The 17741-nt window shown below is 40.6% G+C and overlaps 1 protein-coding gene across 1 annotated transcript in view; it reads right to left on the minus strand.

Moving 5' to 3' along the window:
* Nucleotides 1-11924, minus strand: part of cotl1 (coactosin-like F-actin binding protein 1) — a 14126-nt gene extending 2202 nt beyond the window's left edge. The window contains exons 1-3 of the mRNA XM_020612666.1: nt 11452-11924; nt 10550-10632; nt 2818-2975 (exon numbers count right to left, since the gene is read on the minus strand). Of these exons, the coding sequence (XP_020468322.1) occupies nt 2818-2975; nt 10550-10632; nt 11452-11528 (318 nt within the window). The 5' untranslated portion in view covers nt 11529-11924. The remainder of the gene's footprint in view (nt 1-2817; nt 2976-10549; nt 10633-11451) is intronic.
* Nucleotides 11925-17741: the final 5817 nt, after the last annotated feature.

Consider the following 17741-nt stretch of genomic DNA (forward strand, 5'->3'; position numbering starts at 1 on the left):
TTAGAAAAATCAACTGGACTAGGTTTTTAGGGCGAAGGCATTTCAAGAACTGATGAAGCCCCTTGGATGAGAGGTGAAACGTCTTCGACCTAAAAGCCTAGTCCAGTTGATTTTTTTTCTACACTTTTGTTTTCCAGCAAAACCATACCTTATCAAAAGATTTGAAGTACAGCAAATCAACATACAGTGCCTTGCGAAAGTATTCGGCCCCCTTGAACTTTGCGACCTTTTGCCACATTTCAGGCTTCAAACATAAAGATATAAAACTGTAATTTTTTGTGAAGAATCAACAACAAGTGGGACACAATCATGAAGTGGAACGAAATTTATTGGATATGTCAAACTTTTTTAACAAATAAAAAACTGAAAAATTGGGCGTGCAGCCCAATTTTTCAGTTTTTTATTTGTTAAAAAAGTTTGAAATATCCAATAAATTTCGTTCCACTTCATGATTGTGTCCCACTTGTTGTTGATTCTTCACAAAAAATTACAGTTTTTATATCTTTATGTTTGAAGCCTGAAATGTGGCAAAAGGTCGCAAAGTTCAAGGGGGCTGAATACTTTCGCAAGGCACTGTATAAAATAATTTTTCCTTACAAATATGACAAACTCCACAGTCCATCACTGTTTCATGTCCTGCCTTACAGGATCTAACCAAGCAATCAATACCTGTACTTGACAGTTTTGGATACTAAAGGCAGCAAATGTACCACTCAATGCTCAATGGTACTAGTCACAAATCTGCACCTTAGAGACTTTCTAGACCCCTTAGGTAACAATCAGTCATTTCTTAACTGTGCCAAAATTAAATTTAAGGTCTTGAGAAGGTGCCTACTTAGGTCCCACTATCTGGAAATTGCCATATGACCTGTTCAATCACCAAAATCAATACTTTTAAAAAGAGGCTTAAAACATTTCTCTTTTCCTGTGACTATGAATTTGCTTGTTTTTAATTGTTTGCTACATGTGGGTGGGGTATGGGTATATGTGTTTGTGAGACTGTGTCAGTATTTGTTGTTTTTACATTATTTCTATTATCTTTTTTGATGTTAACATTGTATGATTTTATCTATGCTCTCACAGTGTATGTGAGGCATCTTGAGCCTCCATTGTGTATGAAAGCTGTGGTATAAATGAACTTAACCTTAAAGCTACCACCACACAAGCTGGAAAGGAATTGGGGTTCTTCCAATTTAGAAGAATGCCTAGCCTAGAAAGATACAGAAGTTTAATAACAAATAAAAAGCACTCTGTAATGTCAGAACTGCATATTATTCATCATTAATAAAGGAAAAGAAGAAAACCTGATTACTTTTCAGCAATGTAGCCAGGCTAATAGTCATAGCTCTGTAGGGCATAGTATTCCCTTAAATCCCAGTAATAATGACTTCATGAGTTTATTTACAAATGCAATCTTAACTATTAGAAGAAAAAAAAAATCAGATCCTTCCCACAGCTCTCACGGATGTGTCATCAACTACAATGGCTTTAGAAACATCTGTGAGACCTCATTTATACTTGGACTACTTCTCTCCCATAGATCTCTCTGAGTTGACCTCAACAATTGCTTCATCTAAATCATCAACATGTCTCCTGGACCCCATCCTGACCGGGATGCTGAAAGACGTCTTTCCCCTAATCAACACATCCATACTAAATCTGATTAACCTCTCTCTATTAACAGGTTATGTTCCACAGGCTTTTAAAGTTGCAGTAATTAAACCTCTACTCAAAAAGCCTACTCTTCACCCAGGTGTCCTAGTTAACTATAGAATGATATCTAATCTGCTGTTTATTTCTAAAATCCTTGAAAAAGCTGTTGCTAAGCAGTTATGTGACCACTTGCACAAGAATAATTAGTTTGAGGATTCAGGAGTCTCAGTTCAGGAGGCGGACACCCTCTCTACCTTTAAGATTAGACTTAAGACTTTCCTTTTTGATAAAGCCTATAGTTAGGGCTGGATCAGGTGACCCTGAGCCTTCCCTTAGTTATGCTGCTATAGGCCTAGGCTGCTGGGGGGCCCCATGATGCTCTCCTCTCGATCCATCTATATGCAACCACTACCCGTCACTAACTTTGTGTCTCCTCTTTCCAGTAGTGTCCTCTCTCTCTCTCTCTCTCTCTCTTTCCACAGGTTGCCCTGGAAGCTCTACGTCTCTGATGAGCAGTCACTGGCCACATCAACCCAGTGTTTGTTTGTTGTTTGATTCTGTTCTTTTCTCTCTCCTCTATCCACTCACCCCAACAGGTCGAAGCAGAAGGCCACCCACCGCCGGGGTCTGTCAGAGGTTTCTTCCTTTAAAGGGAGTTTTTCCTTCAAACTAGTGCTAAGTGTTTTTTAAGGGGGTTTGTTTTTCTCTACAACACTGTAAGGTCTTTATCCTACTATGCAAAATGCCTTGAGATGATTTTTGTTGTGATTCAGTGCTATACAAATAAAAATGAATTTAACTATATAAAAATATTGATGAGTACATTTGTATTTCAAATCTTGTATATTTGGGCCCTTTCCATTTCCACCCTTACATTATACATCTGATTTGTTTTATCTGGTTTTATTTATTGTTATTATTTTTTAATGTTTTACTGTAAAGCACCTTGTAATGTAGGTTGAGAAAGGCGCTATATAAATACATTTTGCTTGCTTTTAACTCCGTTTATTTTGTCCACCATGTGTTCCATCCAGTCTCCTGTGGCCATACCTCCTCTGTAACCACTCAGTTTCCCCACTACAGCCTCATTCGCTTCCACTCTCATAATAACTTTTACTGTAATTTCTACTTCCTCCATACAGGCAGCGTCACAGAGCCTCTGACCTGCACAATCTCTTTGACCAGCGTCTTGTCTGTGCTGATCTTGGCACGCTGCAGCCCGCTGACGTCTTCACCAATCCAAGTGATGAAGGTGAACTTGGCTCGTTTGCTCATGGCATCTCCAGTAGTGATCCGGAGAAAGCCAAACAGACGAGCATCATCTGAGGGAAGAGATGAAAGAGACTATGTAAGACTAAATAAACAGACTGAAGCTGCTTAAAGCTGACATTTTAAAATGTTATACATTTCAACACACCCTAGCAGAAGACACACACACAAAACTCTCGTTTGATCAGGGGCTGACTCACACAAACTGCTATAAATCACTATCTCAGACTGTTGCTACACCGGGTCGGTATTGACTGACCTCCTGTAAAGTGATACAACATCATGTTCTACTCCTCTGTCTACTGGCAGAAAAAGGCCACAAGTTGCACCTTTAAAATCAAAAATGCTACATATCTCTTAGACAAGATGCTTTTCATCAGTGAGGTAGAACTGATAGTCACAGATGCTCTTTATAAAGGAGGCACAGTGAAATAGTGCAGCAGTTCCAGTTCAGTATGACCACTCAAGATACACATATGTAATGAGCTGCAAAACTACACTTTCTGTGTGTGTACATACAGTGGTTTTGTGAGTTCAGTACTAAAATTGTGAGGGAATTTCTACATAGTGAGGACACTGTACTTATCCTGTGAAGGTTAATTCATGGTTTAAATTAAAATGAGAGCTGGGGTTAGACTTTTAGTAGTGATGGTTGTGGTTAGGGTAAGGGGCAATAATGCATTAGGGCAATAAGAGTCCTCACAAATAAATTTTATATATATGTATGTATGTACGTACACACACACACACACACACACACACACACACACACACACACACACACACACACACACACACACATACACGCAGAGATGCTGCTCTACAGATAATGTCTGAATCCATAATAGCAGGCTGACAAGAAACAACATTACTGCTGCTTTTTTGCCTCTTGGTCGAATTGAAATGGAACCTTATTAACAAGGAACATTGCTCTTTAGGGTGAACTACTCACAGATATTTGCAACTTGTGAAGAGGGGTCACAAGTAGACAGCGCTTGGCTATAAAGGGTCACACGTCAATAAGGTAGTGGACCCGTGGAAGAGGGGAAAGCCAACTTTCCAGTAATGACCTCTATATGCCTTGCATGGTATAAGGGCATACAGTAAGTGTTATGCATACATTGGTATTAGATATATCAAATGGTTAACACAACAATGGCAAAACTTAGATATCTTCAATACTAAACTACAGTAACCACTAGGATCCCTTTAGCCTTCACTAGTAGTAGACTATTAAATATCCACTGCTATATATGTGCTGTAGCATATTTTTACCTTATTGTCACTAAAGTTGGTTTTCCCAAGATGGTTGAAAAACATATTTTGGTATTCAAATCCTGATATAAAATTCAGTAGATTCACCATTTTAATTCTTTCCTTCTGAGAGAGCCAGGCAGTCGTGTAAAAAAAGTAAGTGGTAGTACACAGGGTGTATCTACCCATGGATAATGATATCTGATAAGTCCAAAGAGCCCTCTAATGAGGTACAGCACTTGAAATCATATCCACTAATAGCCACCATATTTGGCAGGCAGAACACATGCTTCTGTCTTACTAACGAATACTGACTGCTGTGGAAGCTATTTTCACGAGATAGTGTTAACAAAAATGAGTATGCCAGACACGTTGTGTTAAAACACTGTTCAAACACAGAAGACCCCAGTAACCCAGAATTTAACTTCATTATACTCCTCTCAGTAAGCATCACTGGCATTTGTGAGTATCAATCAAAAGCACTGTGGTGGGGGAGATAACTAGAGCAATAGATGATTTCTGGGTTAAACCTGGGACCCACTTAGGTCACAAGGCTTTGCAGTAATCATTTTCCAAATTATAACATTATGATTTACCTGTAAGGGCTAAGGCAGGGTAACTGGACTCGCTCTAGAGTCTTGACTGGACTTGGTTAAAGGTGTGGATATGGTAAATGGTAAATGGACTGTATTTTATATAGCGCTTTCTCACAGTGTGTTGCGCTGGCCAAAGCGCTTTACAGAGATGATACACCATTCACCCATTCACACACAACATTCACACACTGATGACGACAAGCTGCCATGCACCGGCGCTAGTCAAGCCACCAGGAGCAATTCGGGGTTCAGTGTCTTGCTCAGGGACACTTAGGCATGCGGGGAGACCGGGAGTCGAACCACCAACTTGCTGGTCAGGAGACGACTGCCCTACCTCATGAGCCACAGCCACCCCCCATATGGAATGAAACAGTAAGCAGAGAAATGATAGCTACCAGTTTGTACATTAAGTAAACAGAATCAGTCACAGTTTGTTTCACAGATCTCCATGTGAAAACGCTGGACAGGTCATTTGACCACTGCCATTCTTTTATGCATTTCACACCTATTTCCCTAACCACTTTGTCTAACAAATGTACCTGGGTTGTTTTTTCTCTGTCTTCTGGCACAGCAGTGAACTATGAGCTGCAGCCCTAGACATCCTCAAGTCCTCATCAGAGCGTTCCCGCTACTGCCAGAGAGATCAGTATGTTTCCATCTCACTGGGTTAGCAACACACACAATCTCTGTGTAAATGAATTCAAGACTGATTTAAGAACTATACAAGTGGAGCTACAGCAGGGATGACAACAGCATCACACACCAGCCAGTCTATGAAACATTAGCACACCCTGTGCAGCAGAAGTAACAGAAAACATTCGTTCTCAGTCTGTTCAAACTTAAGATACATGTATAAAATTACAAGTAAAATATTTTGAAATGATTCAATGTAACTAAATAGTTTAAGAGCGTAGATTAATTTTGTCGATCGGGCAGTCATTCATCAGGAAAGAATACCAAACATTCATTTGTTCCTGATTGTCAAACCGTAGCATCTTGTTGACTTTACACAGCTTCCGGGTTTTGGATCGCTGGTCAGACAAAACAAACAAACAATCTGAAGACATCGCCCTATCACCTGTTTTATGACACTTTACTGCTCAGATGAAAACCACAGCAATGATTTAGTATTTACATAAGTCAGACTTAAAAAAGCAGATATCCTGACTTTGTCTGAAACTCTGGATCCTACATTTCCCAGAATGCAGCTCAATCTTTCTTTAGAACCTCCCTGCCTAGTAAATGTCCTGCGTATTGCAAACTCCACATTTGCAGTTTGTAATCCAGGCTTTCTGTTACAAAGTCCTCTCCATGGTCACTTGAAAAAGCTCCTCCAGAGCCACAGAAAACACAAGTTGCCCTTTTACTTTACTGCAGGGACACCAGCCATCCTGTGTTGCTCTTTTGCAAAACTGCTCTGCATTCCAGAGACTGATTTAAAAGAGAGAATGGTCCCAATCATATCAGTGGAGGCAGAGTAAACCTGATTTCTAGTCAAGATCCAAAAGCATCCTGTTATTTCATACAATACAGCTCAGCATCATCTTTCCCCAGACTCTCCCTACTGGACCTGGTAAGCGTTCACATCTATCAAACCCCATGCCCCAAACTGTAATGCAGGATTACTGTTGGAAAGACCAAGCAGAAATAACTCTCGTGACGTCAACAAGGTTATTTTCTCAAGCTTAAGAAAACTGTATACGACTGTCTTCATAAGCTGAGTGGAAACCCCCATGAGAAGTCCACAGCTAGAATTTACAAAACTGCATTAGGGGCTTTTATAGTGTGAGCTGTGTTATCTTTATGCACCTACTGAAGCGGTTTCTCCAGGCGGAGGCTCAGCAGCACTGTTCTCAGACCAGACCAGATGCACATTAATGGGAGCAGCCACTGTCTTGTCAGCGTGTCCATGCAGGACAGTTACTCACTTCGACACTTTGCCTGGATGCAATGTGTGCACACACACATGCACAGTCACCTAATTGAACCGAGTCACTCCTGTGATACTCCAGGGGAATCACCCATCATTTGCACAGTAGTGATTTATAGTTATTTGTTAATCAATACACCTTCTTCCTTGCATGCCACTGTGTGAGAAGCCACTGCGGAACTGAGTCAGCTGCTGCAGAGATGACGGCGTTGAAACTCCAACGATGATGAGACAGCAAGAAAGACTTTGATTGGAGAGACAGTGGTCTCCATGAATGGATTTTGTTTCAGTACGGCAAAGGCTGGTGGGCGGCGCCAGTGTGTAACTTCCCCTCAGCCGACACCTAGTCCTTCTGCCACACAACCTGGAAACTGGAGCCGCCTCCCATGGACGGCGGCAGAAGGATTTGGTGAGGGGTGGTGTTACTGAAAGGTTAACCAAGTCCAAATTTGGTCTCGTTTTCATCTCTACTAACAGCCGAGACAAAAACTGAGGATGGCGATGCCAGTCAAGAAAGAACCAGTTATCAATTATTTTAATAATCAAATATTTTCCTGATTATGACATTGATTAATCAAGTAATGGGATGAGAAACAGTTGTTTTATTAAGTCAATATTCAACAGAGAAAATAAACCGATTCATTTCCTCTGTAGATAAATGAACATTTTTATTGATTAAATTGCAAACATTAATATCTATCAGAATTAAACTCAGTCCATACATTTATAGCCATGTTATATTCCGGGTTTTAAAGAAACCTACACCGCATCACTGTCAGGGGAGTAAGAGTGTGTGTGCATGTGTGGTGAGCCGTCTTAATATCCATTAGCCAGCCCAGATATATTGTAGATATCTGTAAGTCAGTTCTTCATAGTCAAAAAGAACATTTCAAATATCCATAACATCATTTTTCCTAGGACGGTGATGTGTATTAGGTATCACTTTTAGATATTCACAATTCTTGATATCCTGAATGCTCCTTCTGGATATCTGTAACAGGAATGTTCACATTTTAGACACAGTCCAATTCTTCTAATCATTATTTTAATTCATTTTTGCTTATATCCACAACACATCTGTAAACATCTGCATGCAGAATGTTTATTCTGGGTATCACAAATGGCACACTGGATGTCTGAAACTGAAAGTTCAATATACAAGAATGGCAAAAGTAAGTCTGTTTGTCCTTAGGAGAATGATGTGGGTCATAATAATTACAATAATAATGTGAATAAAACTCAGGGTTTCACAAACTGACTGCAGCAGTGTTTTCTGTGATAATTTTCTTGAGTTAACTACTCACTGTACTGATTTAGGTTCTTAACTGGTCATTACATCTAGCCGTGATTAAAATACAGTCATGTTGATTTATGATAAAGGCCAACGTTAACATTATCAGCTTCTGTTGCGTCCACTCAGTGGGCTGGATGCTTTCTGCTGAGATACCGGTGCAGTGAAGTTGTGCTGTTGTGTTAGACTAGTTCAGTTTTACAGCAGAGTACAATGTTCTTCACTTCTCACTTTCTTTTCCTTTGTTTTGTAATATATGTGTAGACACTATAATCATTCATTCATAACACAGCGAACCACATACAAGTGATATGGACTAAATGAAGCTTTAGTGCCAAGATTTTGTATTGATCATTTATAGTAATCAAGTTAACTGAGTTTCCCGAGGAATCGTTTCAGTCCTGGAATGAGCCCTACTGATCTTGTGACACATTTCTTTTATATGTAGTGCTATCCTTGAGTAGCAATGTCCCTACAACCAACACTGGAGATATTTGTGGACCCCCAGAGGATGACTTCTACTGTTTGGATAACCCATGGCTCTTTTCCCCAGGGCCACCATCAGGCCAGGATTTTCACCTCCCTGCTCCCTGTTTATTTCACACTATAGGTCTTTACCACTCTGCTGCATTTAATGAAGCATATCATCCACAGACAGCTGTTTAAAAAATATCACACAAACCTGCAGCTATTTACTGTTGCAAACCTTTCAGTGGTATGTGTTATCACTGATCAGGCGTCTTCTTGTAACTCTGATCTTAACCCTGTCCCGCCCTCTGCAGACGGTCACCCTGGTGAAGACCGTCTCTGGCCACTGTCCTGCTGACAGACAGACAGCTGCTCTGACTGCAAAGACACTGAACATCTCGTCTCCAATGTAAATTCCCAGTAAGAGCCTACATCATCTGGGAACCACGAAGGTCTGAAACCAGTTTGTGTCAATCCACTGAGTAACTGTTACTGCATTTCATAGGGTAAGTGTAAAGTATGATGTACTGCTGGTGCTGCATAAACAATATGCAGAGTATTAAGTCTTTAGGATCCATCCTCTGGGAATCTTGAAGATCCAAACTGAATTTCATGGCAATTTAATTTGTCCCAATCAAAAATGGCAACATCAAGGTGGCACTAGATAAAAAGTCAATAGGATTTGTCCTCTGGCAACTATAAATAATATCTGTTCCACTCACTGGATAGGTAGAACTCTGACCTGCTGATGATGCTAACGATGGGATCATCTAACTCAATAGGATTCATCCTCTGAGGACAAAGAATGCCTGCCCAAAAGTCTGGGAAACCCCTTCAAAATTAGTTTCAATTTCATTCTGGACATAAGTGTTAGGAGACTGACTGACACTTCCATCTCTAGAGCCACTGTGTGTAGCTAAAACTAATCTACTGGGAAGAGTTAAAACCTGAGAAGCAACTTAGCATCAGGGATTATCAGGACTAAGTTTCCCTTTAGCTGCAATTAATAATTAATGACACTGACTTAGCTACATATTGGTTGTTCTTACATTTTTTCAGTAGCAATTAGGTTTAAAGATCCTGGGGCAACTTGTGTTAGATGCAATACCTTCTTGCAGCGATTCAAGTTGTACACACCAGAAACCATCTGGTTTTACTTCCTGAAGCTATGTAGATAAGTTACAAATATCATTATTCAAAAGGGCTCCTCCTCGTCTAAGCGTCTGGAGGCAGTTGGTCTACAACAGCGCCTCCTACCGTCTGAAGGGTTTCGCCCCTGCTTAATGAGGAAAAGAAAGCCCATAATGTGTGTGTTGTCTCTGAACAGCAGCCAATGCAAACTCACCAGCTGAGCTGTTGTAAAGCACAGTGAGAAATGAGTTACTTCAACATAGGAATGTGAGCTACGGTCAGTTTAAAAACCATAAAAGGGTACAGCCGTGAGGCCTATGAGCTGTAAAGACAATGAGAATCAGAAACAGCCACACCCAACATCTTTACACCAGAGGACACAGGAAGAGGGGTACTCAGCTCAGAGTTTGAGATCATCTTTCTACATCCAGCCCACAGTTATTTTTGCTCACAGGGAATAATTACCTGACAGCAGCTTTCAATGCAGAGACATACTACTACTGTGCTGTCCTGCCAATACACTGCAAGCATTCATTTTAAAAAGCGCATAAAAACCATCAAACATTTACAACTATATCCTTATTCCATTCATATATGTGTAGATGCTTTTGTAGGAGCATTCAGAGGTATTACTGGTAGTGACAGGCAAAGTCGCTCGAACGCCAACAAGTTGGAGAACAAGTTTAGAAGAACTCCACCACCTAAAGGCTGACCGTAAATGTTTCACCACGAAAAAAAACATACAGCAGATTATAGAACAGATTATGCAATGTATACAGCGTAACGCAAAGTCCTACCAAGTCTAGCTGTGTGGCATATAGGCTGTTTAACTTGCCTGGAGACTGAGTGAACACACACACACACACACACACACACACACACACGTCAGCAGCAGGGAGAGGAGTTGCACCTGTATATTACATACACATTTCAGATAAGGTAGGGTATTCTATTTACCTGTGCACATCCCCTTGAACTCCTCATAGTCAGTCCCTGTTCCTGCAGGCACAATCATGGAGCCCTCATATTTAAATGCAGCCCTGGAAGATACAGAACACACGGTGTATTATTACTCCAAGCATTATCCAGTCTCATGATCTGCCGATTCACAGGAGTGGCATTACAGTGCAGTACATACACATCAGATTCATTTTGCAGACTGAAACAATGCAAAAAAGCCCAAGAAGCACGGGCACAGGCAGCTGTGTCAGCGTCACTGTTCTAACGTTATCCTCTCTGAATACAGGACAAAGGAAATTACTTGTGCCCCGCTGGGCCAGATAACTGTGCAGTGTGTGCCAACAGCCAGAATACAGATCAGCTAGTCCAGAGGGCCAGGACACTGAAAGCTGCTACTTTTTGTCACTACTGTTATAAGCACAGGCGGTGGAATCTGGGTTTGAAATTCCAGCCCGAACTACTTATAAATATGGAGCAATTTAAAGTTTCTTTGCCTAACTGCCAAACCAAATGTGGAATAAAACATAGCTCATTACACTTTCTATGGCTTTGAGAGCCCATCGTGAATTCGGCATGCGTCCAGTTAGTGACACCGTACTTATTTAAGTAAAATGTAAACGTTTATAAAAGGTCCGCTACTCATTTTAGCACTGCTCTCTACCCACAAGACGGCTCGTTGGGCGGTAACGGGCTATGAATTGGAAATATTAACCGAGTTTAGATCGAAATATAAGACTGCTTGGTGGATTTATATAGTTGCCGAAGAAAAGGTTGGCGAATGAGTATTCAGACGAGGTCCTACATTTTATGAATAGCAGGTCAGCCTTTGCAAATTGACGTGACAATATGCAGTAGTCACTTCAACCGAGTATGGACAGTAACCCTGTCGGCACACTCACCAACTGGTATCCGTGTTGTCGTCTCTGACTTTGTTGTAAGCCTCTCTGCAAGCCTCCTTATCAATCTGGGTTGCCATTTTTCGGGTGGACGGGAGTAAAACAGTCGAAGTCTACGTAGTATGAGTCCAACCGTGTGATAGCTAGCCAGACGGTAAATTCTTTAAAAAGCAGCTAACGTACACAGGAGATGCTGCACATCAAATAGCTAGAACTGGTCACGTTAATCTCCCAAATCACGACGGCCGAACTAACTTAACGAAAAACTGCGGCTCTTCCGTTCATTTCCCGTATATTTGCACTGTAGGGGCGTTGGTGATGTTAATCAATCACGTCGTCAGCAGACAGGCGGAGAAGTCCCGCAGACTGGATTGACCTCCTCCCCAGCAGTGGTCACCAGTGCGACGGCCGGCGTCAATTCGGCAGCGTCCGAGGGAACCTTCCGAGGAAAGTCTTTTAAAATAAAGTCAAAAGTAGTGGTGGCAAAACTGTGTTTATTCACAAAAGGCCAGGCCATATAAATAGCAACAATAGATTTAGCAGTAAGTCATGATTTCTTTCTCATTAAAATGTGAATAGAAACTGCTGTTGCCCCTTAATTTGACAGTCTATTAAATTTGTCAGCTTTATTTTTATTTTGTGGGGTGTGATGTAATTGAGTGTGTTCGGGAAAGGAAAGCTGCAGTGGAGAAACACCAACAAAAACAAATGTAGGCAGAATACTGTGATCATCATTTTGCTACTGGTTTCACCAGTGGTATTTGTTTTATTAGATTCATATATCCACATTAGAAACGATACAGAAAATCCCAGGAAAACTGGAAAAGGTTGAGATGTTTAGCATGTATTCAGTCCCAAATAATAAGCATATCTGTTGCATCGTGTGAGACCTTATTTATTAGTGGGGGTACGGTAAATGATTTGGGTTTATGTGCCAGAAATTGCTGAATACTTTATCCTTTTTCTGACACAACTCACGTTTTAGTCTCAAGGCACAACAAGTACTTCCGGTTCCTCTTAATAAGCTGTGTAAATCGACAAACTCCGTGATTTAAAATCCGCCAATTTTGTTTCTGAAACTGCAGTTGATTATAAATCATAGCAATTGGGTCCAATCAAATACCCGTGATGCGGCAAATGTAGACACACAACTAGGCTTTATTCAGCTACACAACACGGGAGGTTCTATGGTTGGATGGAGCCTGTAGGCTGCTGTGTGGTGGTTACACCAAGTATGAGGATCAGTGACTGTGGTGGGCGGACAGAACCAGCTCAGAAACGACTTCCACCTCGTTCTGAGCTCCGTCCCTCTGGGTTGTCTTTGTCTGCACCACTACACCACCTGCTGGCACTCCAACGGTCCATCACACCCTGCTGATCAGATCCTGGTGTTTATGGTTGCCTCATATTGGTTATAGTATAACCAATATGTATAACCGTTATACAGTATGTGAAGTCTAATGAGTGGCACCTGGCGATGTGCATTTCTGCTCCACAACTGGGAGAAGAGTGGTAAAAAGGGTTAGGTGTTTTGGGTGGTGCCAATTCCGTGGGAGGCCGTAGAGGACCGAGGGGAAAGTGGCTCTAAAGACCTCTGGTCCAGTGCTCCCTGTGTGGACAGGACAACAGGACTTCACCTGCTCTGCACAGGAGCATACTAAATCAGGGGCCATGTGTAAATTCCATATGTAAATGTTACATCAGCTGTTTTCCAACACCTGTATGCTGGATGAGGAGTTCTAAAATAAATACATAAATCGCCCATTGTGAATTTGTCAGACTATTACTTTACATAATTAGTAGTCAGGGAAGTTGTTTCATTCATTTCATTAATTTTTAATAGAAACATTATAGGCAAATTGTTTCTCAATTGTTGCCAAGTGTTCTGTGCAGTACACACTCTGTTATATTGGAAATTACTTTATATTTGATCATACACATGTAAAATTATTTCTTACTGCAAATATTAAATATACATTCCAGTAGTTTCCAAGTCAAGTGGCCTACTGGTTCAAAATCAATTTTAATATGTTTTCCCATGTGTCCTACAGATGGACAAACATCCATCCATCCTATCTAATCACCTTTATTTGGCCAAGTATGTTACACACACAGAATTTGTTTACAGTACAGAACCGAGGCAGCCATCTGCAGCGCCAACTCACTCCGATGGCTCTAACCAACAGGAACAACTTGTGGGTTCAGTGTCTTGCCCAAGGACACTTCAACTGTAGGCACTGAGATTCGAACCTCCAACTCTCCGACTGGGAGATGACCGCTCTACCCACTAAACCACAGTTGCTCCCTATACTGCTTATTCCTGAATAGGCCTTTTTTAAATTAATGGAAATATTATAGTTTTTAAGATTGTTTCCTAGTCCTAGTTGTGTTTCAAAATCTATTTTAAAATGTGTGCCCACATGTCCTACACAGGACATACCCTTTGTAATATAAATCTTTTATTAGATTTATGTCCATCCATCCATCAGGTCCAGCAGTGCTGCCCAGACATCCCATTCCCCAGCGACACTTTGCAAGGCCCAGACAGAGTATACAAATACCCATTGTCAAAGTGAGTGTGAAGAGATAATTTACTACATACTTTTTGACCCTTAAGCCCTGCCCAATTTTTGCACTTCACAGGTAAGTTAGCACTGACAATAATACATGCAGCAGGCACACTGGCGTGAATCGGTCACAATAAACAAGTATTGTGCTCCGGGGGAATCCAACATTGATCAGCTGATCAGTCACTGCCGCGGGGGGCTTCACTGGTTGGCTGCTTGTAGGTTAGACCTGGTCAGGTAAAACAACGAGTCCCTGTACAGGAACATTCCTGGACATGCAGTAACCTCAGACCCTGTATTTTTCTCCACATCCTCTGGTCTCTTCCTGGAGATTATGCCCATTGAAGGAAATCCTTAAACTATCACGTAATACATCATTTTGTTTTTAAAAAAGTCTCGCAAGTGAGACTTTGTGAGCCATGTATAAACCGAGTTGCTACTGCATAGAAATACTAGAACATACGTACACCTCATTTTTTGAGCTTTAGGTCACGCCTAAGATGAGAATTCACCATTGTAACATTGTGGATAAGTCAGGAAACAAGGAAAAGCATGTCATGGGCTTTTTAGTGATGATACTGACTCATTTGATGTAGATGGAACCCTTGCTTCACTTAGAAGGAGTTACTGTTCATACTGTATATCCCACACACTAGCAGATGTGTTTACAGAAACATTGTACATTTGTCAACATCAGTAAGTTGACTGAATAATGAGGGTGAGCACAGAGAGAAGAACAGAGGTTCTACTATGTATGCGCTATTCCACTCAAGTAAATTATTGGTGTTTCTACTTTTTTATATGTATTAGAGTATTTTACTCTAATAAACAACTTTCCCAATATTCAGCCCATTCTATTTTCTTATGTGTTTAATTTTATCTGTTTTTAATCTGCCCAGTTAATTGTTTTTTTTTCTTATAAACAAGCAAGGTTATGAAAGCAGTGAGGTATCTGAGGAAATCAGTGTCATGTAGTGAGGTTGATTCAGATGGTGTTTATTCTGTAGCCAAACCTTTATATCATTCAAACAGTGGTTGGCAGCCATTATGGGAATACATATGAGTTTACTTAAAGCATTTTTACATGTTTTTCAAACTCTTAATAACAGTTATGTTGGAGGACTATAGGCTGCAGATGGTTTCTAGGCTTTAGTCACACTACACCACACAAGAGTTTCCATCTGTCATTAGGCATTTGCAGTATGATTCAGGGCGATATACCTCCTTCACAGTGCACAATATGCAACCAGTTGATGTATTTTACATATTTAAAGTATATGCGGTAGGTAGGGGTTAGTAATCATTAATTGCCCGTGGTTTTATTCTTTATTTTTTGTAATTTTTTTTTTCAGATCTCTTTCGAGGTGGTACTTGAGCAACTTCATCAAGTAAATAAATTAAAGGATTAAATTGATCTGACATCTTGTACACTCACTTTGGCTCGGCTCACCTGTTTGATCCTGGAAATAAAGCATAAGCATAAACTTTTATTGCCAAGTATTTCAAGAATACAAGGAATTTGACTCTGTGCACAACATAAAAACATATATACAAGTTAAAAATCACAAGTTAAAAGAGCAGCACAGACTAGCTGTTCATCAGTATAATAGCTTGGGGCAAGAAACTGTCCTTGTGTCTGGTTGTCTTGGTGCACAGTGACCTGTGATACAATTAATTTTAGAAATGTCCATTAGTGGTTTTTGCTCCTAATTCGTCGGTTCGAGTGATGATCAACAAAAATGCCCAAAGATTCTTCACCTTCTTCCTTTTGATCGGTAACAACACTGTTTTTCACAAACCAGGTCAGATATTCACTTTCCTTAGTGGGAGCATACTGTGGTGGTGGTTTCTATGTATACCATGTGCTGAAATAAGGACTGTTGGGTGATTTGTACTTAATAAACTGAAGCCGGGTGTAAATAAACCCTCCAATTCATTCATAAAAAAATATGGTTGTAATATACTATTTTTTCATACTACATGTTACATATTCCAGTTTTTTCTCATCGTTTGCATCCTACAGCTGCTGTTTGTGCGCCGAAACACTGCTCCATATACTGTCAGATTCACCCGACAGTTTCAGACCAAAGCTGTTGAGGTCCGTTTAACAAACTGAAGAGAAAATCATGTATTTACAAATCAAATATATAGATCAATCAAAACCCATTCTGGAAAAGAAACACACCCTATTTATTTATTCTGGGTTTGTCACCACCAGGACATTTTTGGGCTGCTCTTCCCTGGACAGGGGTGCAACCTTCAGTAGTTCATGATCCTACTGGCCATTTGGTGTGAGCCAGAGCTCACACTTCCTTGTTGGAATGTGGTAAAATCTAGGTATGTGTGTGTCTCAGGCACCCTTATCTTGATCAAGGGGTGCCGAACAATGGGTGGTCTGGGTTGCAGGCCCCCTATGTGTGTGGGTCAAGGTGTGAGTGCAAAACAGGCCAACATGACTTTGTTAAAATGTAAATAGGCTGTCTGGTCCCTTAGGAGATGCAGACATCTAGTCTCTACAGAAAGTAAGCAGATTCTGCTTCATTACAATTGTATTTGGTTCTTGTTACCATTGCTAACTCTGAGAGACAAGGCAGTCCAAGTAACTTCAAAACAGTGCTGATTTATTCAAAGGATCACAGGTAAAATTAACATTACACGCTCAGGTATCTTGCACCTCCAAACTGCACGCAGGCAGATGTAAGATGAAAGACCCTGAACCCACCAGGCCTATACATTATATCCCTTCGGTTGGGCTAGCCCCATACTACACAGAAACGTCAACCGGGACGTCTCTGTTACCAGCTTTGCAGCTGGTCATAGCAGTAGTCAAAACATGAAGCAAATCAATGTGTGTGTGTGTCTGCTGATTAAGTGGTGTGTAACTAAAAACATTCTCACACGACCTCTAGTGCATGTCGTGACATTAAACATAAGAACATATTATGGCTAAGGCTACAGTTATACATGTCATAATAATAATATTAAACATCCTGTCTGCTGACAGTCATCCACTTTTCTATATAGTTATCCTTATGAAAATGACTAAGCTAGACACCCTGTCTACTCTAAAACATTTCTAATACATAAAGTACCTAACCAATATCTATCTGATAAACACAGCATGTAAGCAGGTTCTTCGTTGCAGTGACCTCAATATGTATGCCGTATGTATAAGCTGATTCAATGCAACTAAGAGCATTTGAGCAGACATAATTGTGGAAAAGTATAAACATCATGTGTAGCAAACTTTCATCGGTTAATCATAACATTAGGGGGTAACTAATACACAGGAAACAACAAAGATTGTCTTACATCCTACCGTAATCATAAACACTCAATAATAAAGATTTAAATTACCATTACCGATTACCATTAATACTTACCAAACTTAATTATCAAAATCAATTAACAAGAATCAATTAACAGAAAATCAATTAACAAACTATGAGTTCACACCACCTACGTGTATGCAAGAATATATCAGTATGTATTAACCCTTAACCATTTTATCTAGGATCCACGGTCTTCATTCCGGTCCATGGAGCTCTTCAACCTCTCACTCACCGGGCTCAGTGAGGGAGATCAGGGGATAGGATTCCCAAGGGGCCGGAGCTTGTACTAATTCATAGGCAGGGGGCTATGGACACCTACTATCAATGGCAGTGGTAATGCACTTGAGACAGAGATGTGTAATGCAGGGGATGCAGCCGCATCCACACAAGGGCA

This window comes from Monopterus albus, unplaced genomic scaffold, assembly GCF_001952655.1.
Source record: "Monopterus albus unplaced genomic scaffold, M_albus_1.0 scaffold127.1, whole genome shotgun sequence".
Classification (NCBI taxonomy): domain Eukaryota; kingdom Metazoa; phylum Chordata; class Actinopteri; order Synbranchiformes; family Synbranchidae; genus Monopterus; species Monopterus albus.